The 20,861-nt window shown below is 52.0% G+C and overlaps 10 protein-coding genes across 10 annotated transcripts; 5 read left to right on the forward strand and 5 right to left on the reverse strand.

Moving 5' to 3' along the window:
* Positions 1-570: 570 nt before the first annotated feature.
* COCVIDRAFT_38739 (hypothetical protein) lies at positions 571-2,241 on the reverse strand (the record flags this gene model as incomplete). Its single annotated transcript, XM_014700054.1, has 3 exons — positions 571-781; positions 837-1,419; positions 1,473-2,241. 3 exons carry the CDS (start codon positions 2,239-2,241, stop codon positions 571-573), a joined length of 1,563 nt encoding a protein of 520 aa, XP_014555540.1.
* Positions 2,242-2,698: 457 nt separating this feature from the next.
* On the forward strand, positions 2,699-3,163 carry COCVIDRAFT_16944 (hypothetical protein; the record flags this gene model as incomplete). The annotated part of the gene is made up of 1 exon (XM_014700005.1): positions 2,699-3,163. The coding sequence occupies one exon, from the start codon at positions 2,699-2,701 to the stop codon at positions 3,161-3,163; it is 465 nt and encodes a 154-aa protein (XP_014555491.1).
* A 639-nt stretch (positions 3,164-3,802) lies between these two features.
* COCVIDRAFT_16945 (hypothetical protein) lies at positions 3,803-6,450 on the reverse strand (the record flags this gene model as incomplete). Its single annotated transcript, XM_014700006.1, has 3 exons — positions 3,803-4,829; positions 4,881-5,881; positions 6,289-6,450. The coding sequence occupies 3 exons, from the start codon at positions 6,448-6,450 to the stop codon at positions 3,803-3,805; spliced, it is 2,190 nt and encodes a 729-aa protein (XP_014555492.1).
* A 370-nt stretch (positions 6,451-6,820) lies between these two features.
* COCVIDRAFT_16946 (hypothetical protein) lies at positions 6,821-7,411 on the forward strand (the record flags this gene model as incomplete). Its single annotated transcript, XM_014700007.1, has 1 exon — positions 6,821-7,411. One exon carries the CDS (start codon positions 6,821-6,823, stop codon positions 7,409-7,411), a length of 591 nt encoding a protein of 196 aa, XP_014555493.1.
* Positions 7,412-7,828: 417 nt separating this feature from the next.
* On the reverse strand, positions 7,829-8,794 carry COCVIDRAFT_38743 (hypothetical protein; the record flags this gene model as incomplete). Its single annotated transcript, XM_014700055.1, has 1 exon — positions 7,829-8,794. One exon carries the CDS (start codon positions 8,792-8,794, stop codon positions 7,829-7,831), a length of 966 nt encoding a protein of 321 aa, XP_014555541.1.
* Positions 8,795-9,503: 709 nt separating this feature from the next.
* COCVIDRAFT_102102 (hypothetical protein) lies at positions 9,504-10,540 on the forward strand (the record flags this gene model as incomplete). Its single annotated transcript, XM_014700056.1, has 3 exons — positions 9,504-9,574; positions 9,631-10,137; positions 10,192-10,540. The coding sequence occupies 3 exons, from the start codon at positions 9,504-9,506 to the stop codon at positions 10,538-10,540; spliced, it is 927 nt and encodes a 308-aa protein (XP_014555542.1).
* Positions 10,541-11,565: 1,025 nt separating this feature from the next.
* Positions 11,566-13,147, forward strand: COCVIDRAFT_27598 (hypothetical protein; the record flags this gene model as incomplete). The annotated part of the gene is made up of 3 exons (XM_014700057.1): positions 11,566-11,635; positions 11,752-12,937; positions 12,994-13,147. The coding sequence occupies 3 exons, from the start codon at positions 11,566-11,568 to the stop codon at positions 13,145-13,147; spliced, it is 1,410 nt and encodes a 469-aa protein (XP_014555543.1).
* Positions 13,148-13,517: 370 nt separating this feature from the next.
* COCVIDRAFT_16950 (hypothetical protein) lies at positions 13,518-14,705 on the reverse strand (the record flags this gene model as incomplete). Its single annotated transcript, XM_014700008.1, has 4 exons — positions 13,518-13,718; positions 13,801-14,331; positions 14,433-14,593; positions 14,648-14,705. The coding sequence occupies 4 exons, from the start codon at positions 14,703-14,705 to the stop codon at positions 13,518-13,520; spliced, it is 951 nt and encodes a 316-aa protein (XP_014555494.1).
* A 558-nt stretch (positions 14,706-15,263) lies between these two features.
* On the reverse strand, positions 15,264-16,006 carry COCVIDRAFT_102200 (hypothetical protein; the record flags this gene model as incomplete). Its single annotated transcript, XM_014700058.1, has 4 exons — positions 15,264-15,349; positions 15,401-15,604; positions 15,653-15,772; positions 15,829-16,006. The coding sequence occupies 4 exons, from the start codon at positions 16,004-16,006 to the stop codon at positions 15,264-15,266; spliced, it is 588 nt and encodes a 195-aa protein (XP_014555544.1).
* A 433-nt stretch (positions 16,007-16,439) lies between these two features.
* COCVIDRAFT_27601 (hypothetical protein) lies at positions 16,440-20,418 on the forward strand (the record flags this gene model as incomplete). The annotated part of the gene is made up of 6 exons (XM_014700059.1): positions 16,440-16,449; positions 16,503-17,477; positions 17,531-17,585; positions 17,641-18,124; positions 18,174-18,723; positions 18,770-20,418. The coding sequence occupies 6 exons, from the start codon at positions 16,440-16,442 to the stop codon at positions 20,416-20,418; spliced, it is 3,723 nt and encodes a 1,240-aa protein (XP_014555545.1).
* Positions 20,419-20,861: the final 443 nt, after the last annotated feature.

The raw sequence follows: 20,861 nt of genomic DNA on the forward strand, positions 1-20,861 counted from the left end.
GAGTATCGACTGTTGTAACGAAGGTTTGGTAGGTGAAGCGTCGGCGTGCCCGATGGGCTTGCTATTCAATGCAGATAGCCCTGTGATGCGCGCGGCGGGGGGCCTTTTTTCTTGCAGTGAGATTCGATGGTATTTACTGCAATGACGGTGTCTCCTATCGAGGGTATATAGTCGAATATGAATGAAGCAGACCAGCAGCTGAAAAACAAGCTTGTCGTAATGGGCGACGGGGCCTTGCTGGGAGCTTGTAAGGAGGGGTCCACACCGAGTCCCCCACCACGATTCAACCCCGGTCACTGCCAAGACAACCCACATCTTGATTGGCAGCCAGGCCTACACACCAGCCGCACTGCTGACCCTTGTAGCGAGAATAGTGTACCATAGACGTTTTACACATTATATACATTACATGCATGCAAGCCGCGGCGTTGCGACAACCAGATTTCTATGTATTTATGTTTATCTAGTGTTCTCTACTTTCTACCATGAACAGTCGTAGCGTCAGGTGCGTCTGACAGCTAAACAGAATGCGAATATTGTTGGGCAGAGAATGTACACATCCTCAATGCCTTACGACTTGACGAGCAAGCTGTTGCAGTCCATGTCCTCCGGCTGCTGGAGACCCATGACTGCAAGAACCGTAGGCGCTACATCACCCAATACACCATCAGTCTTCTTCAGACTCCAGCCCTCAGGTGCGTTGGCCATGACAAACGGCACTTTGTTGGTTGTGTGCGAAGTCTTGGGTGTGCCCTCTTCAGTAAGCATCTCCTCGGCGTTACTGTTAATCGGTCAGCTTCTTTCTTCTTCATGCTAAACAGAATGCTCCAACTTACCCGTGGTCGGCAGTAACAAACAAGACGTATCCACTCTCCTTGCACTGGTCGTACACCTTCTTAATGGCCTTGTCCGTCTCCGTGCACGCCTCAATGGCTGCCTTGTATACTCCAGTGTGGCCAACCATGTCTGGTGGGGCGAAGTTGTTCATGAGGAACTCAAACTTGCCAGTTCGGATACGCTCGCAGAGCTTGTCGGCAACCGCCATTGCGCTCATCTTGGGCTCCAGATCGTACGTAGCCACCTTGGGCGATGGCACCATCTCGCGCTCCTCGTTCTCGAATTGCTTTTCGACGCCGCCGTTGAAGAAAAAGGTGACGTGAGCATACTTCTCCGTCTCTGCAACGTGGCACTGCTTCACGCCTTGCTTGCCCAGTGTCTCGGCAAGAACATCTGTCATACGCTGAGGCTCAAAGGCAACGTTGAATGTGTATTTAGGGTTGTATGATGTCATGGTGGTGAGGTGGACGTTCTTGGGGTATGGGAAATCGGGCTTCGGCGAGCGGTCGACATCGCCCAGCAGTTGGGTGATCTCACGCACACGATCCGAACGGTAGTTGAAGAAGAAGACCGTGTCGTCATCTAGACGGACAAATCAGCAAGAGGACATGTAGGTACTCCATCTAGTCACTTACCTTGTATTCTCCGCTCCTTCCCTCCCACAATGATGGGCTTCAAGAACTCGTCGTTTTCGCCCTTTTCGTAGCGCTCCTTGATAGTAGCCACTGGATCGCTGCTTTCTTCGCCCTCTCCGGTAACAAGACCCTTCATTCCCAGTTCGACACGGTCCCAGCGCTTGTCACGGTCCATGATGTAGTAACGACCGACCACTGTTGCGATCTCGCCGAGACCAATCTCCTTGGTCGCCTTGAGCAGAGTCTCCATGTACCCCACAGCCGACTTGGGGTCAGTGTCTCGGCCATCTCCAAAAAAGTGGATGTATGCCTTGGGGACGCCCTGCTGCTTTGCAACCTTGAGGAGAGCAATGAGGTGGTCCATGTGGGAGTGTACGCCTCCGTCCGAAACGAGACCGCAGAAGTGCAGCCTTCCGTTTCCGTCAATGGCGCGCTGGAACGACTTCTTGATGTTTCCGACGTCCTTGAGTTTGTCGTTCTTGATGGTCTGGCCAATCCTGACAGAGTCCTGCCATACAACGCGTCCCGCGCCGATGTTCAAGTGGCCGACTTCGCTGTTGCCCATCAGGCCCTCGGGAAGACCGACTGCGAGGGACGAGGCTTCCAACTCGGTGTATCCCTGTGCGGTTTTCGAGCCTTGTCGCGCAAACTCGTCCATTGTAGGGGTGTCTGCTGCAAGAATGGCATCGCCATCTTTGCGCGACTTCTCAGTCGCAACACCCCAGCCGTCAATGACGATGAGGACGGCCTTTTGGTCGACCTTGGCCATGATTGCGAATTAACCAGGAAACTTGGTATAAAGGAGGACGGGGAACCCAAAAACAAAGTTGGATAAGGGGGATTGAATGGCGCGAAGGAAAAGGCGTTGAATTTAGTTGTCGGCGGAGGGGCAGGGTTGGTGGGGCTAAGTCGGCCTTGGAGTTTGGAAAAAGCATAGGCGACCAACGTCACCCCATCTCCCTCTCGCAGCAACCAATGCAATAGCCCCCCACAACCCGCGGCCGGAATCCCGTCTCGACCTCCCTCCAGTGCGCGACACGATTCGCGCAGATCCGGTGAATACTGCGATCGCCAGAAAACACGTGTTGTCAGAGAAAGCCACTGCGATAGTTGGAGCAAGTAAACTCTATCCAATCAGCGGCCTCGGTCAAGCCATCACCTGTGTCCGGTCAACACCACGCTAGTAGACACGTCCATCCGGATAATACTCTTGGAAATCCGTAGACATGTCAGCAGCAGCGACGCCCTACGCCCCTGCATCGGCGCGAGCCTCAGTCCCGCCCACAGGCGCAGCGACGCCGGCCCATCCACCCCCGGCTTCCGCAACCACACCGGCACCCCCTGCGCCCTCTGCCTTTGACGTCCTGCCCGACCTCCATAAGCTGCTCAAGCGCATCCTCGAGACATCAGCTCAGCCACCAGCCGCTACTCCCACACCCGCGCAGCTTTCGCCAGACGGGCCTCTGGAAATACAGCATGTCGCTACGGCTGCAAACGATGTCCGGCTGAAGATACAAAAGGCGAGACGCGCCGTCTTGTCGTTGCCAGATATCGATCGCTCGTTGCAGGACCAGGAAGAAGAGATTGAAGATCTTGAGGAACGGATCGCTCAGCTCAAGGCTTCCCTGAGGGAGCTCGGTCAATCGACTGCTTCAGAGGATCGAGATGGGGACCAGAGTATGACTGGGTGAGATGCCGCCGGAACCACGATTGATCCATCCTAGGACCGATATCTGTCGATTATATGGATGCGCTTGATCTAGCACTTACCCAGAACTCGTGGTATGTGGACATGAACATAGGCAATGTGCCTGGTAGAGCCAGTACTAACGTGTTGGCTAGATATAGAATGCCCCTCATGAACAACGAGTGGTTCCCAAGAGGCCCTTCCGTTAGCTGAAATCAGCAAGAAACAACATCTAAGCTCTTGCATAATGCACCTACGCGTTTAGTGTATCGGTGATTGACACTCTTGTCGTAGCCTTAGGTGGAAGAAGACAACTTTAATTTAGACGTCCCTATGCACCAGGCGATTCGTTCTCCATAAACTCAATCAATTTGCTTGGAGGAGGCTATTCCAGCCAAATGTATGATATAGAAGAAGTTCGAACATAGAAAAGTGGTAGAAGAGGAAAGAGCATGAATGGTAGAATTGGTAGTCAATGTTCCGTAGACATCAACAAACGCAACGCACACATCACAATTGTGATCACTAGCATACACCTCAAGATTGAATCAAAGTTTTATTACTTCATATGGGTATGTCACCACTACTCATCCAGCATAATTTTACTCCAAACACCCCAAGAACACCCATTAGACTCATGTCCTTACGAACGCGTAGGCAGATATGCACCACCCGCAAGCACCAAGTTCATCCTAGTAAACTGGACCTTGTACACAGGGCTATCCTTTGTAGGAAACACGCTGATTTGATCCGCCGACACACCCGTCTCCTTAGCCGCCTTCTTCCCTGTAACCGTCGTGCCGCTGGCGCCCTTCGTCGTCATCGCGCCATCTGTCTTAGCAGCGACACCGTCGGCAGCCTTGTCGCTAGTTTCCTGTAGTACGTCCCAGACACGAACTGTCTTATCGGCGCCCGCAGAGACAAGGACGCTTGACTCCACACTCCAGGAGAGAGACCAGATACCGCCTTTGCCATGGCCACGCATGCGCTTGCGCCTGCGGCCTGTTTCGAGGGTCCATAGGATGATGTTGCCGGCGTCGTCTGCGGATGCGAGCGTCTTTCCGTCTGGGGAGCAGGATATAGCTGTGACGTTGCCGGTGTGGCCGGTAAAAAGACGCAGACAGTTACCGCCGGCGATGTGCCACATGCGGACGGTGCGGTCACACGAGCCTGTGAAGACATAGAGATTATTAGGGTGGAAAGCGACGCAGTCGACGTCGTTGTCATGACCAACGTAGATGCGAAGAGGTTCAATATGGTCGGTCGACCACAGACGCGCGGTGCGGTCGTTTGAACCTGTGAGGAAGTAGTGGCCATAAGGTCCCCATTGAAGATCCCAGATGGGGTTATCGTGCCCACGGTACGCAACAAGGCAAGTGTACGTATCCAAAGACCACAGGCGGACTGTCTTATCTTCTGAGCATGAGAGGAGGCATTCAGAGTTTGTAGGAGGGCCAGAAGGATACGGGTTGGCGGTAGAGGGGGAGAAGGCAACCGCGTAGACAGGACCTGAGTGGCCGATCAATCGCCTAGAAGATGACGGCTGCATGTCTGGACTATCATTTGGTGAAGTGAGAGGGCTACCGTCCATGGACCAGACGCGGATGTACGACTCGCTCATGCCGGCAGCGACGAGTTTGTTGTCCCCAGAAAAATCTATGCAGTTAATGCTACTATGCTGTTAGTAGTGCATCTCATAGTCTCCAAACTAAACAACCTACCTGTCGTATGTGTTATGGAAGGTGTACATGGTAACGCTGACAGCAGGTCCGACTCCGCCGGTTCTTCCCTCCATCTTGTATCGATCTCGGTGCTCAATAATCTTTTGGACCTCCATAGAGACATCACGGGCGAGTGACGGGGGTAAAGGGACGAACTCGCGCGAGGGTCCATCCTCTGTCGGCTCCCGCTTGATACGTTGCTCAAACTCATCCAGCAAACTTGGTTGGCCTGGCCTTGGCGCAGCTTTGGCATCTTCCTCTTGCAGAGCAGCACGGACATCGTCCTGTAGTTCCGCCTCCTGGGGGTACGCGCCCAGTTGCAGTCTTATTCGCGCAGCATCCGCCTCTGGGTCATGGCGCGCTGTGAGAGGGTGACCGGGGGCGTGTCCTGGGATGCCCTCGTCCTCTGCAGGGAGTTCATCGTCGCCATGTCCGCTAGCAAGAATCGCCGCTATGCTCTTCTCTGCGGTCGCCGTCCTGTCAACTGTGACAATATTAAGATGTTCACGAATGACATCTATTATTGTCGACCCGCCGTCAAAGTGCTTAGATTCAAGGAATTGGATGAGGTTGAAGAACGGCATTGTCGTCAACGTTATTCGGTACTTGTTGTCGAGGTAAAGTTTTGCTATTCTGCTCTCCTGCAAATGAGACTGTAACCGCACTTGACGGAGCGTCTTGACATCCTCGTCGTGGTCGCGCTCAAACAAGCCCTGGTACGCAGCAAAGAATGTCTCTGCGTCTTTGGTATAAAAGTCGCGCACCAAGTCTAAGAAGGAATAGACAAAAACGGGCCATAACAGCTTCCGCAGCTCGGGTCTATACAGATCCAGGTTGTCCTCTGTATATTTGCGCAGAAGCTCGAATGCCTTTGTGTATTTTGCGCCACCGGCTTCGGTACTCTGAGCGGTAAGAGGCTGGCCGTTGGTTTGTGGTTCAGACTCCTTGCGGAGCATCGCTTCGGTGCGGACATAGCCCTTCTTTGAGAGATATTCCAATACCTTTGGTAGACGTCAGCAATCACGACTTGAACATGCAAAGAAGGCACTCGCTTTATCGAGGGAATTAGTAGGAATTGTGCGGTTTTGACTATACGCAAGGCCAATGCTAGTTGACGACTCTGATGCGCCGCTCATGATGTGCGACGAAATGCGCGAAGTGAAAGCCTGCTGATTTGGGCAAACTGAATTATAATAAGTTTACCTTACCCCAAGGTCGCGCTAAGCCCAAGACCAAGCCTATGAGGTAAAGGCACAGCATAGATGAGTGTATAGTGTCAATGAGCAAAGGCGACGGCGCAACCCCACAACAAACGCAATGTGTTCATCCATCATGGCCGCACATCCATGCGACAGTGTACCGAAGGCAAGAAGAAGAGGGGCAGGGAGTAAGGGGAGGCGTCACCTACGATTTGATTGAGATTCTGCTGTGACTGCGGTCCTGACGAGCCTGGCGGTGGAGGGCCACCCTGTGGCGGCATGGCTGCATGCGGTGGCAGACCTGCACTTGGAGGCCCATTTCCTACACTCATAGCCCTTACAGGCCCGGGCCCTTGGGGGGGCCCTGACATGGCTGCGTGATTCCTTCTCTTCTATGCTGGCGCGCAGCTCTTCCTTCGCTCCGTTGTGCTCCAGTTGCAGTCGCAATGGTCGTCAATAGTCGTATGCGGGGCTTGATTGTCGCTTCTTAGTCGCTGGGCTGTTTCGAGTGTATTGACGCGTAAAGATTGATTCTCGGCGGGCCGATCGCGTCTGGAGCATACCAGGACGTCACCTGGGCGGGCCGTGTTGCGGAGTGCAGGACGGAGGTGAGGTTCGCTTCCTAGGCTGCCAAGATGTGGCGGTGCGAATGTGGGGCTTGAGCTTCCCCGGCTCCAACTACTCTTTGACATTACAACCACACACAGCCCCATCTGGCGTCAAGCTTGCAGATAGCCCGCCATGTCTGCTCAAGCCGATAATGCTACTTCTACTGAAAAGACATCAGAGGAACCAAAGACTTATCGTCAGATCGCCGCTGAACATATCGATACCCTCAATGAAATCAACCATCAAATTCCCAAACTGCTCAAATACTTCGCAACCGCCCTGTCCCAGCTGACCAACGACCCGATTCCTTTTCAGCATGACGCTATGCAATGCGAACCTGGAACCCTAGAAGCGCGCAAGGAAGCCTTCCGCATCAATGCCCTTTTCTGTGGTACATCATGTGAAATTATCAGGCAAGAGTTGGTGAAGCAGATCAATGCTCTCGAGAGGTACAAGGTCATACCGAAAAGTCACCCCAAGTTTGCCGTCACTCAGAGCCAAGCGCGCAAAGGGAAGGAAGAGGAAAGTGAGGTTGTAGATCCAGAGAAGGATGTCAAGAACGGTGGATATGGCGACTTTGACGTAGGCGTGCTGAACGCAAGGGCAAGCTCTGGTCAGGTTGATGCTGAGGATGTACTGGACCGGGCTAGGGCAATATTACAAGAGTTGCAAAAGCGGACTGAAGGAGCGACCAGTGCCGACGACATGGTTATTGACGAGTGAGAATATCAAGACTGTGTCTGAGAGACGTATTCTCAGAGAAACTCATAATCAGTACACGTCTCGCGACCAGGATCCGTACAGGCTTAATTCCACGAACGTCGAGCCCCAAACGTTTGTAATTGTTGCAACCCACGAAGGAATGTGGCAAAACTGGACAAACGTATGACCTCTGAACGTGGATAATGCGTGGAAGAAAAGCGGCCTCATTCATGTCACCAAGTCCGGTCTAGACTCAGGGGCTGACTGCCCAGCTCCATATCCAATGTCATACCACACCTTGAATCCGCAGTCGTCTCTTTAAGGTAGCACGTAGCAGACTTGAATCCCTTTACATTGAATGGGGCGTTTTGGTCACATAATGTACAATTCTGGTAACCTCCGATCTGACGGTACCTTTCGCGCATTCCCAAATGTTTCTCAGGATGTCAAAGCTTGCTTCATGACCGCGATGTCATCCGGCGTGGTACGACAACATCCTCCAATCAACCCCGCGCCAGCGTCCCTCCACTCTTCTGTTTTCTTTGCCAGCGTCGAGCCTTCTGTTCGCTTCCCCTCCCATTCTCTCGCTTTTGCGTTCCACTGCTCGCCAGAATTTGGATATACCACCATTGTCCCCTCCTTCACATGCGGTTTCAATTCCTGGAGAGCAACGAGTGCGACATCGTCAGGGACGCAGTTGAATCCCAAAGAAACAACTTGCTCCACACCTTTGAAAAGAGCAGCAATCTCCGACAAGGGTGTTCCGTCGCTGATATGGCTACCATCTCGAAGTGTGAAACTGAACCAGGCTTCTGAAGAAGGAAACTCAGAGGTAAGGAGGTCGATGAGCGCTTCTGTCTCGGCCTTTGATGGGATTGTCTCGCATGCCAGAATATCCACACCGGCTTCGACAAGCGCTTGGATGCGTCCACGGTGGAAGTCCTTCATCGTTTCCTTTGGCACGACGTAGTCCCCTCGATACTCAGAACCGTCGGCCAGGAACGCACCATATGGCCCTACGCTTCCCGCGACAAATAATTTATCTCCAACCTCTGCATTAACCTCGGTGATGTATTGGCTTCTGGCTTCCTGAGCAAGTTCCACGCTCTTTTTGACCACATTCTTGGCATCCTGCTTGCTCAATCCTAGATGTTTGACTAGACCGTCAAGGGAAGCTTGATACGATGCAGTAATTGCCACGTTCGCGCCTGCACGGTAGTAGTCTAGATGGGTCTTCTTGATGAGTGAGGGGTTGGCAATTAGAATTTCAGCGGACCATAACGCCCCGGAAATGTTTGCCCCCAATGTTTCCAGATAGGTTGCGAGCGCACCATCCAATATGATTGGCATGCCTTCGGCAATCAAGTGCGAGACCTTGAGTCGGGATTGACCTTGATTTGTCATTTTGGCCAGTAACAAAAATCTAGGCCTTTTGGAGAAGGAGAATTGTGTTGTAAGACGGATGTTGGGGGAACTCTGAATTCATTCAATCTAGTGCGATCGGCGGCGGTCGGAACGGTTATTGGTTACTTAGGTCTTCCCCACTGCCGGTAAGAAGCTTTGCTTCCAAAAATCGGAAATAGATGCTGTCTATCTTGCTGAGTCATATGTATTGCGCCATCGCCTAAGTGGCTGTATTCTACTGCCAGGAAAATGTATCCGGTCTAGCGGTGAATGTGAGGGGTAGAACCGACCATCCTATGTGGGGCCGTCGGTTGACGCGTTGGGGAATATCGCGACATATGCTTTGCGAACGCGACACATAATTATTTCAAATATCAGCGCGCCCATTCTCTTCTTCTATGTGCCGCTGACACTGGAAGCTTCGGGATATTGATCTGCGCCTGGCTCAGCAGTATTTTTTAATCGCCCCAATAGCTCTTTGGCTTACTTTGAAACAGTTGGGTGGCAACGGCCAACCACCAAGATGGCGCGTTCCTTTACATCTTCCGGCCTGGTCTATCAAGAGACAATGGCATCCGTCCGTTCAATGGTGCCCAAATGGACAACCGATTCCCGGGGTAAGCGAGTCGATCCTGCCAAGTTTCAACATCCACGTTGTGATAGTCTGCATTCCATGGCACTCCGTGCATGCATCTGGAATATCCACAACATGGATCCCGGCGCTCTACAATGGCTTGGATGGTGGTACGCAAGTCGGCTTTATATCCACCTCAAATCAACGTGCGTCACGGATCTCATGAACAGCCTCAATCGTACAATGATTGACCTACAGACAGAGATACGCTTACCTTCCATGCATGGAACGTGTTCAGAAAAGCATACCCGGAAGAAGTCGATCACCATGTGACGTTCCGAGTCCAGGACCGGGATCTCGCATCAATGCAGTACCTTTCTGTGGTTGATCGTCTATCTAAACTCGATGTTAGCATGCTTACCTTTCTTTGCGTACGCACTCTCAATCTTTCGATTGATCATCTTATTGCACTCACCAAGATCCAAAATCTGGCGGTACTTGTGCTCGAAAATGGGACGAACTCTTGGCACAATACCACGCAAAAGCCAACCGTCGACATGATACGGGACTGGGGCCGTAGCGTTGGTGAAAGTGGCTCATTTACGAAGCTAAGGGCACTTGTGTTGAGTGGATATGACATATCGCATATCAACTCTGTTCTCAAGAGCATCTCTTCGTTTCCCGCCTTGAACCTCTTTGGAGTCGATGGTTTGTTCATCCAATCCGGAGTTGACTGTTGGGGAGATTGGACCAACCATCTTCCGAAATGGTAATCAAGTGCACCAAATATTGATGACATTGTTATTAACGTGAATTGAAACAGCACAAAGTCTAGCAAACTATCACCGGAAACTATTTGGGAAACCAACACAACTACCACAGCATCCAAGATGCGCCAGCTTTACCAATTCTCACTGGAAATTGCCCAATCGGAAGCAGCCACAATGTCTGCCGGCCGATCCATTTCTATGTTGTATCTCCAGGCCCGAGAGGCCGTTCCCAGATGCCACACTGAATGGTTCCACCGAGAGTTGCAAGACGTATCTGATACAAAGACCAAGCGTGCACAAGATGAAGAGCACCGAGATCGAAGAGAGACCTATGGCAAAAAGCGGAAGATTCGAGATAAGAATAAGGTTGGCATGGAGTCTCTTCTCGGAAGTTTCATGTAGTCAGAAGGCTTTATGGAAAGTTCCATACAGGTCAGACAACACGATTCTAAGCTCACTATGTATCCGCTCATAATAGACATAGCTTTGCACACGACGCGACTAAGCATCGCGCTCCTGTAAAGCATTGGTAACTATCGAACTACGCACTATCGAAGCGAATATGTCTACGCGTTGTGCGAAACGAATATTTAGTCTTGCACATTGAAATACATAAGACGCATGGCACTGCTGGTTATCTTCAAAGGCAGTGAGACCCGGTCTTGAAATATGAATTTCCTCAGTTTTCGAACTCCGCCAGGGATTGTCCAAGTGTCTGCTTCGGGGGAACCAATAGCAGATGTGTAGAGCTTCTCAGTAAGAAGCAGAGGGCTGCACGGAATCTGATATCATCCCTTTGGGTTATAGCCCACCGAAGAGAATGGCCACATCTATCGTTCATCTCTGCCCCCAAGCAAAGGCTCTGCATTTTAGTAGTCGCGTAGGGTTAGGATCAGTCAACGAATCAAGGACCTTCCATTCCAGCTCTAATTTTGACGGGAGAAAAATTGCCTACATGGTTCACATCGTCTGGAGATTCGAATAGACAATCATTTCACTCGCGATCAAAGATATGTCACGTGACATGCTGTGCTTTCTCTCATCATTCTGGTGACTTCATCATGCTACCAAGGATGTGCATACAAAGATGCTTCCCATCGAAGCTCCAGATCCAGGTACGCACCCGAACCTGCCTACTCTTTCAACGTAGGGCAGTACGCTTGTTGTTGACGGCAGCGCACTTTCCTTACACCCAACTCAACACAACGCACTTGCTTCAGTTACCTGTATCTTGGCGTCATTTCTTCGCCCATAAATATTGACCTCAGCACTCATTTTCTCTTCTTTCTGCACCGACTTCCTACACTCGTTACCGCCCATCCATCCGCCCCCAGCAATCGGCTCAGGTCTTTTGGTCTTTTGCTATCGTTGCCCACCAACTCCACCTTCTCAACCCCTGTCGCCCCCCAGCTACTCTCTTCGTCGTCATGAAGTTGGTCCAGCTCATCACTCTCTTTGGAGGTGCTGCACTTGCAGTCCAGTTTCTTGTAGCTCCTCGTAAGTACACTTCAGCAACACTGCCTTGCAAGCAGCCACTTCATCAGACCTTCACTTCCTCCTTTCAGATCATCACACTTCTGATTCATAATGCAATATATCTGACATGCCGACAGATGGTCAGCGTGCCCTGAACGACACCCACTCCACGGTTGTCATGGTCACGTCCACGCACCTGGTCTCCGAGATCTGCACCGATGTTGCGAGATGCCCTCCTTATACCACCGAGGTCCAGACCTCTGTCATTCACGTCACCGACACGACCACGGTCTGCCTTCTCTCTTCGACGCCTTCTGGATACATGCCTCCGGTTTCTGCTACTACAACTCTGCCAGCTACCAGCTCAGTCTATCCCACGGAGTCAAGAATCTCGGTTAGCATCATACCTGGTTCTTACATCTCTATGTATCCGAGTTTCAGCGTCTCTCCTCAGACCAGCGTCTTGACTACAGAGGTCACTTCTTCAAGTGTTTACGTGCTACCGTCCATCCCACCTTCTCAGCCGTCCGTATCAGTCAGCCACGGTCCCACCCCCAAGCCGAGTGTATCAATCTCATACACGGCTACAAGCACTCCAGTGATAAGCATCTCTAGTGCAACTTCGTTGATCTCAATCACAGACACTGTTGGTTCCTCATACCCGGTATCTTCGGTAGGTTCGAGCTCTGCTGGCTATTCAAGTGCGTCCGTCTCGCCTCCTACCGTCTCGCCTCCTACCGTCTCGGTAGTCCCATCGTACGCAGTCTCTAGCTCGGTTGCTACTCATAGTTCGACGGCGGTCTCTCACTCATACCCTGGTCCCAACACTCCCAGTAGCTTAGCAGGTACCTCGACGACTGATTTCGTCCCGGTCCCTACCTATGTCTTTGATACCACTTCAACGCCAGGCTATGTTCTGTCTTATACAGCCACACCATCGAGCAGCAATACCAACACACTATCTGCTTCTTCTACAGCATCATACCCTGGGGCTAACTTTGTGCGTTCATCTTCGGGAGAGTACGTTTTTTCAACAGGCAGCACCGTTGTGCCAATTTCTCCCACAGTTCCTTCACCGACGTGGCCATCCTCGAGCGGGTATACGATACCATCTGGCTCTCTCAGCCCTTGGTCACCGACATACCCCAGCTCCACCGTACGCGAGAGCACGAATGTGATTACTAGCTATCATGTGCATCTGTCCACATCCTATATTACTGCATCGGCTTCTTCTAGTGGTCCCAACAACCACACCGAGACCAGCGCTCAGACTGTGCCTACATATGTTCCTTCGGGAATCTCCGCTGGCCCCTCTGGATCTGAGTAAGTCCTTCAGAGCCACTCTGCATCATGTTCACACTTGCTTACTCTCCAACTAGTTATCCATACCCCTACGCCAGCGCAAACGGATCGATTATTGGCCCTTCGCCCAGTTACATGGAGGTTCCATTCAACACAGGACATCGCATTGGCGCTAGGAGATGGTGTGGCGCACTCGTTATCATGATTCTCTGCATTACCAGCTGGGCATAGGCCGACCAAGTGACGTGTTCACATAGTCTCACACATGATGAGGAAGGTATGTTTTTGTGATGGGGGTCGGCCTGATGGGATATTCTTGCATCACCTAAGACGCGTATTCTAGAGCAGCCCGGCTCTATACACATAGCGAGGAGGTGCTCTTAGGGGTAACGGGACAGAGGCATAATCTTTCTCGGGATTGTTCTTTAGCTTGACAGAAGTTTTCGCAGATATCTTAGCAGTTAAGGTAGCCGCCATCAGAGTAGCACGTCATCTACAATGCAATTACTAAGGCTATTGCAGACTGTATGTGATGCTTTGTGATTGCGATTGTGGGTCTCGAGAAAGAGTGAGATTTGTTGTCTTGCTACGATGATGAACGTCATGGCTGGATGTTGACAGCAGTTAGGACATCTTGCAAGGAGACACCCTTTTCCTCCGGCACTATGTTGGCCCATACGTGATCGGAGATACGTTTATCCTCTGGGATGATGCTAAAATGAGGACTCGGCTCAGCCTTGAGCCACTTGAAGTCATCAATCTGGTCCCACAGATTCGGCGATTCCGATATCTGAGGTGTAACCTATCTACTGGTCAGTTTCTGAATCAAACCACCAAAAAAAACTCTCTCCTTTTGTGATTCTTTTCACAAGGTGAAAACTTACATAACACCCCGGCAACGGCGCAAACCTCAGTCCCTCGCAATCCTCGAAAATCGGACGACTCGCACTGTGCAAATAGATATCCACATTTTTACTATCGTGCATGCGGAACTGGCGGCACGACATGACGAGTACGCTATTTGTCACGTGCGTAATGTGGATGGGGCCTGCGACGTGGCCGCAGAGTATGAGGCTATTTTTGATGTTGCGGAGGTAGAGGGTTGCGAAGGGTGTTTTGCTCGTGGTGAGGTTGACGATGCAGTTGACCAGGTGGGATACTGTGGGCGAAGTTTTGGGCGAGGGGGTTGAAGCGAGAGTTATGCGGGTTGAGGATTTGTGGGTGAGGTCGGATGGGGTGTCGTCTTGCTGTTGTGATGGTGGTGGTGGGGTCAAAGTACTAGCTGGTTCTTTTGCGGGTGCTGAGATGCTAGATGATACTTTTGCTTCTTTCCTTTTGTTTTTGAAGCTGAATTTCTTGGGGGGGTCAAAGGCGTTTCTTATGGTTTGGAGCTTTTCGGAGAGGGACTTGATGGTCTATTTTGTATGCGTCGACGTGTCAGCTTCTTTGTACAGTGTTTGCCCATCTTGTTTTCTATTCTGCTTTTGTTTCTTTTCACAAATTGAGATTTTCATACCTCGCTATATGTTCGCTGGTCATACGCAGGCAGATAACTAGACGCGTCCATGACATCGTGCGATAGGCGGTCTATGCCCGCCAGACACTGCTCTATGGCTTCGTTGCGCTCATGACTTGCAGTTGGTATGTCCGGAAGGGAAGAAATTTGGGCCTCAAGTGCTGCGTTGGGATGTTAGGGGTGTTGCAAAGAGTGTATGGCAGCGTCAGTCCTACATGCGACATCATCTTGAAATTTGCGGTAAAAGGTTTCTTTGAGGTTGGTTTCGGACATTGTGGGAGGGTTGATGCCGATGATGTTTGTATGAAGGAACGGTGTCTTTAGGAAGAAGGTGGCAGGGTGAAAACCAGATTAAATTAATTAGGCAGCGAGTGTTAGTGATAGAGATAGTGTGAGGGTGTCAATGGATGAGATGGTGGGGCAGTACACGGATCGCGTTGGGAAAGAACATGATGTAGAACATATCAAAGTTAGGACGAATTTGATATGCAAGATATCACTTGGAAATAGAACATATTAGATTACAAGCAGTGGCTTGAATACTAGCTTGCAGTACATGCATTGCAAGTGACAGGAGGGAACGCGTGGGATGGGAGCTACCCCGCGTTCCATCCAATAGCGTTTCGCGCATTATCCGACGTAGGACAAGGCGGGCATGGTTAGTGGAGCAACGCAGACATACATGCTAATACAAAATTTAGAAGTCGGATAGTTCGACAATGCCTCAATTGCTAACGTAGTATGTACACAAACCAGACGCAGCCCGAATCTTGGCAATCGGGTATTTTGAACCTGTAAACTCAAAAGAAAAAGACGAGGGTGCTTCTAAGCCTACTGCTGGGCTGCCTTGACATCAATGCCGTACTTTTCTAGCAATCGCTGCCGCCTCCGCTCCTCGTAGCCGGGGCCGTAGATTCCTGGTAGAGTTAGTTTTACGATGCGTAGATGTTGGCTGGCGTGCATCATACCTCGTCCCTCGCCCAGCTGCTCCAGCGTCTCGGACAGTGGCCGCCTGCGCAGCTTCTTCAGCTCCTCCCTGCGCTCAACCTCGCCATCGTCGTCGACCTGCTCTCTGATGTCCCCGACGCCTCGGAGGCCGTTGGTGTATCGGAACGCGGTGAGGGCGGTCGAGGTTACGGCTCCGGCACCGAGCATAAAGGGAAGACTTCGCCCTGGGACGAGTTAGCGTGATAGCGGTCATATGGACTGGCTGTGCGTACTGCCAACACCCAGAGCACATCCAGCGGCGAAACCAGCAATGGCCTCGCTGTAGCAGTCGTCCTTGCGTCGCAGGTTGCTAGTCGCGTCGAGGGTGAATTGGTAGGTAGCTCCGACACCGGCTGCAGGTCAATTAGCTGCGCTGAGCAGGCGAAAGGGCAATTGAGCGGCTACGGACCGTACAGGGCAATGATGCCACCCGAGCGGGTGAGGATACCCATGGCGCCGACATTCTGCTTGCGAAGAGTGTTCTGGACTCCGGCCACAACGGCGCCGACGGCGGTTGTCTGGATCATGGTGCTCATGGTGTTTGCGAGGGCATCGCGGGGGTGGAAGGAGGCGTCGTGGGCGGCCATGGCGGGCAGAATGGGGCGTCGGTGTCGTCGTCGTCGAAGCTCTCACTATGGCGATGTCAATGTCTCTGGTGTTGCAGGCGGCGGGCGGACCTAAGCGTCTTGGCACCGGGCGCCAGGGCTCCCCGGCAGCGGGCACTGCATCATCGTGCGCGCCAGGTCGGTTGGCAGTGTCGCAGCATCGTGAGGGCATGACAGGCAATGGCTGCCTGTGCTGCTCGTGTCTACCATTCCCGGAACTCCCAGTAGGCCCATCGTGCCCTTGTGTGTTTCTGCTGGGCAACCGCCACCTACAATGCTTACCTGATGAACCATTTATCCACGCCTCTTCTTGCTTGCTTGCTCGACTTGGCCTGCTTCGTCTCGTGCACTTGATCTACTTCCATCACCACCCATACATAATCTCTCCGCCTGTCTCGCCCGGTCTGTAGCAGCCATGGCGCCCGGTACCCCGTCTTTGCCCCTTGCCCGCCCACACATGCTAACTCGAGCGGTACAGGCAAGACAGCGCCACGGCTCCTCCAGGACCTCTTCACATACGACCCCCGCCATGAAGAGCGCGCCGGCCGCAACCTGTTGACCAGCCCCCCGCCGCAGCACGATGCAAATGCCCCAGCCGTCGCCGCCGTGCCCTTTAGGAACTGTAGGCACAACTTCTTCACAAAGGACAAGCAGTCCATCCCCGTCGAGCCCGGGCGCGAGCCAGACACCGACACCGTCTACAAGGTTGCCGCCTACTGCCAAAAGTGCCGTTGGCATGTTGATGTCGTCGCCGACCACCGCAATAATGATGGCAAGAGCAAGTGGTGCGGCAGAGGGAACACCGACTATGCTTTGCACCACTTTCTCTACCAGGGCCAGGAGGGCTCCAACGGCATCAACGGCCTCGAAGCTCAACTGCCCTCTCGCACCTACTCCTTCCGCTGCTCAGCTCCTCAGTGCTCACTCCACGTCCGCATCGGCATGAGACCACCAATCTTCTCTGAGCATGACATTGAGACTCTGACCAACCAGGCTAAACTGAGGAAGAGATGGGAGGTTGCGCAGCACTTGGCGGGTGATCGAGCCGACCCAGTCATGGCCCGCAGAGTCGATGCCCCCGACTACCTCAACACATATCTGCAAGACTCGCTCAACCCTTCAAAGGGCAAGGCGCGCATTCCCCTGTTCAACAAAAAGTTTCTCAAGACCTTTGGCCGCGATTGCGACTCTATCCTGAGGCGTTTGGGGTTCGAGAATCGGCAAGAAGAAGACGAGGAGGGCACCTTGATAGAAGCCTGGTACCTCCCCAGACCGGAGAACACTGCCCATCCTCTCGAATACACCCTGCGGACCAAGATTGAAGACGCTCGCTACGAACTCAACACCATAATACTAAGCGTGCCAGAAAATGAACGTGCAAACTGCAGACACCAGCCCATGCACCCCTTGTCCTCGCGGGACGAGCTCGAGAGAGTGCTGGCTTGTGCAGATTGTATGTTTGACTCTACGCATCTTATTGTATATTGGTACTGATGGATTCTGTAGATGCGAAGGCAAAGGGCCGCGAAACCCGCAGCACAAGCCATGAAGAGGATCACCCGTGCGTATCCTGCCTTGATGTAAATCAAGTATTCTCATTTGCTGACATTAAATAGCTATTATGCTAGCCTGGGCGCTTTGGCTGACTTTGACGACTCCCTCATTCTTTTTGCTTTCTCTCGTCAAGTTGCTGTAGACATTGACAACAAAGACTATTATTTTGAATGCTTACAGGATCTCGCTGCGGGCCGCCAAAGTGAGACGCTTGGGGTTCAGGTTGCCCTGCTGGCCTCTCAGGGACTCATTAGCAAGCGGGACGCCCAGCGCGCATATCAGTACTTTGGCATCAATCCGGCGCATGCGAGCGTCATCGGTGACGAGCACATTATTGGTTCATTCAAATCCCGATTATCTGATATCAGCCCTATGCAAGCCGAGGAAGCACGAAAGCAGTTGCGGGTTCTCGGAGACGTGCGTGATAGTGAGAGGATAAGGGCAGAAGCGGCAGGGTCTATTGAAACTTATGACCAAGCCATGGCATGGTTTGAGCTTGACCCTTCCACAGCGGATGACTTTGTCCAGACCATGTATTCACTAAAGGTCCGTGCACAATTATGATTGCCTTGGAACAAACGCTGATGCGCACTAGACTCAAGACAATCCAGCAGAAGTAGAAACCGCACAGAAAGCACTACAGATTATAGCGGACCACCGGCAAAGCGAAAGACTACAACACTTCCTCAAGTTCGGCACCATGTCCGAACCCGAAATGGACCTGGGCGATGCTTACGCTCACTTCCAAGTTTCTGATCGAAGCGTTGCGCTCGATCCAGCTGTGCTAGATTCCCTGCTCAGCACCTACGAGCTTGGCACAAGTGAGAGAGCAAGAATGGAGAAAGCGCATGCGCTCATCCAGCAAGACCAGACTCAGAGATTCGGCAACCGCCCTGCCAACGCTCCCATGCCCATAGTGCGGCGCAACAACTATCCTCTCGAATCATGGCCCGTCGGTCTCCGCAACATTGGCAACACGTGCTATCTGAACAGCGTACTCCAATTCCTGTTCACCATCAAACCCTTACGAGACCTAATCCTCAACTGTGAGGATCACCTGCAAGATCCGTCTCCGGAGGCTCTGAAGGATAAGAAAGTTGGACGCATGGCAGTCACCCCGGAGAGGGTGTTGACTGCGCAGAAATGTCAGTATATTTCGAATCCACGAGAACCCATACTAACCTTGTCTAGTCGTTCGTGAGTTGCGGGCCTTCTTTGAACGGATGATCAAGGCACCCACAGACACTGTACAACCTGAAATCGACCTAGCTTCACTCGCACTATGCAAGTCAGACATTTCTGAGGAAGCAGAGATACAAGATTCAGATATCGTTCCAGGCATAGGTCTCGGTACCATTGATGGAGCGGTGGTCAGCGGCCCTATGCTGCCACCGGCTGAGGGCCACCTGATTCCCGTCGAACTACCTGCCGGATCCATCACCGACAAGAAAGAGACCGATTCCACGGACACTGTTATGGATAACACTGACACACCGACAATCAATCTCCTGGACTCGGAGATGAAGGAGGACGCCCCCAGCCATGAGAATGGCTCTACAAAAGAGAGTGGGAATGATGTTCCTGCACCACCAACACGGCCACCTCCAGTACCACCACGAGCAGATCCCAAACCCGCCCCAAAACCTGCTGTTCAGTCAAGCACGAAAATCGGCCGAATTGAGGAGAGTGCTCGACAGCAGGACGCAGCAGAGGTCATGGCGAACATCTTTGATTTGATATCTTGTGCAATCACCGGTGATAGCGTATTGCGAGAAGGCGAGCAAGGAGATGCTATCAAGAAACTCTTCTTTGGTGACGTTACGACCGTCATGGAGAAGCCAGATGGAATTCAGAAGAACCAAGAGCTCCGAGACCATTTCCTTGTTGCTACTGGTCGCCGCGACCGCTCGCTCTATGCTACTCTCGACGAGGATTTCGGTCTGGGCGAAATCGAAGGCGGTGGTGGTACGAGGTATGATTACGTTGAACAGGCTGCGCCTATCCAGATCATCAACGTAAAGCGGCTACAGTACGAAAAGGGCCAACCGGTGTACGACCACTCACATATTGGTCTTGAGAAGACCATGTATCTTGACCGTTACTTGGCAAGAACGCCAACGCTGGACGAGTCACAGCTGTTGGAACTCCGTAAAGCGCAATGGGCAAAGCAGAAGCAGCTACGAGAGCTGGATGCAAAGCGAACAAAACTGCAAACTAGTGGGATCGAGGGCATGAACCTACCGGAGTGCCTTAACGCTACTAGTGATTTCATCCAGAGCTTGTCTTCAGACAATTCCGAAGACCAAGACCAGCCAGATAGCTTGCTAACACCTCCTCCGGAGCTCTCGGACACTCTCCATAAACGCGCCTCTGATTACGCACTGGAACTTTCGGGTATTGATGAGCAGATGACGACGCTGGAATCGGAGATCAACAACGTCTTTCGTGACTGCACCTCAGTCCCATACCGACTACACGCTGTGTTTGTGCATCGTGGCGATGTCAAGGGCGGACATTATTGGATCTACATTTACGACTTCCAGAACAAGGAATGGCGAAGCTACAACGATGACCGAGTGGAAAAGGTTGAAGATGAGAGTGCGGTCCTGGAGAAGGAAGAAGGCAAGAGGCCAAAGGTCAGCACAGGTGTGGTATATGTCCGGGCAGACCTGGCAGAACAATACACCGAGGCTGTGTGTCGGCAGCCTGAGCGGCCCAATGTAGAGAGAAAAGACATTGAGATGAAGGATGTGGCCGATGAGGCGGATGATGAGTTGCCAGACTTGGAGCCTGTAGAGGTGGCAAATGCGCCAGTCATTGAAGGTGTAGAGAAGGTGTGAGCTCTTTTCGAGCGCCATACCCCTTTATTCTCCGCTTGCATGACACTGGCATGGCAGCTCGTCCCCATCAATCTCCCACTGACATATCACGAAACCATGTGTGTTGTATACCCACACGACTCACATAAATAGGAATGCGTTGTTGCCGGAAAGAAAACAGGCACGGGCTTAGCATCACTGTTCCAGAAAGTAAGGTCACATGTTGGGGCCCTCAAGGAAGCTGAGGAGTGGGGATGTGTGGGTTTTGTTGAAGCGAAACTGGGTTCGCTGTATGTAGGATTGGGAGGTTGGATGGACGGACTTTGCAGACATGGATGGTGTTAATCGCACTTTTGAGGAAGAGGTAATGCATAATCATGTTACGACTTGTTTCGACACTGGGCACGGCATGTAGAGGCCATGAATAGAGTGGTAGACGATGCTAGATATGCTGGTCTCGTACG

Source organism: Bipolaris victoriae (genome assembly GCF_000527765.1).
Source record: "Bipolaris victoriae FI3 unplaced genomic scaffold scaffold_54, whole genome shotgun sequence".
Taxonomy (NCBI): Eukaryota; Fungi; Ascomycota; class Dothideomycetes; order Pleosporales; family Pleosporaceae; genus Bipolaris; species Bipolaris victoriae.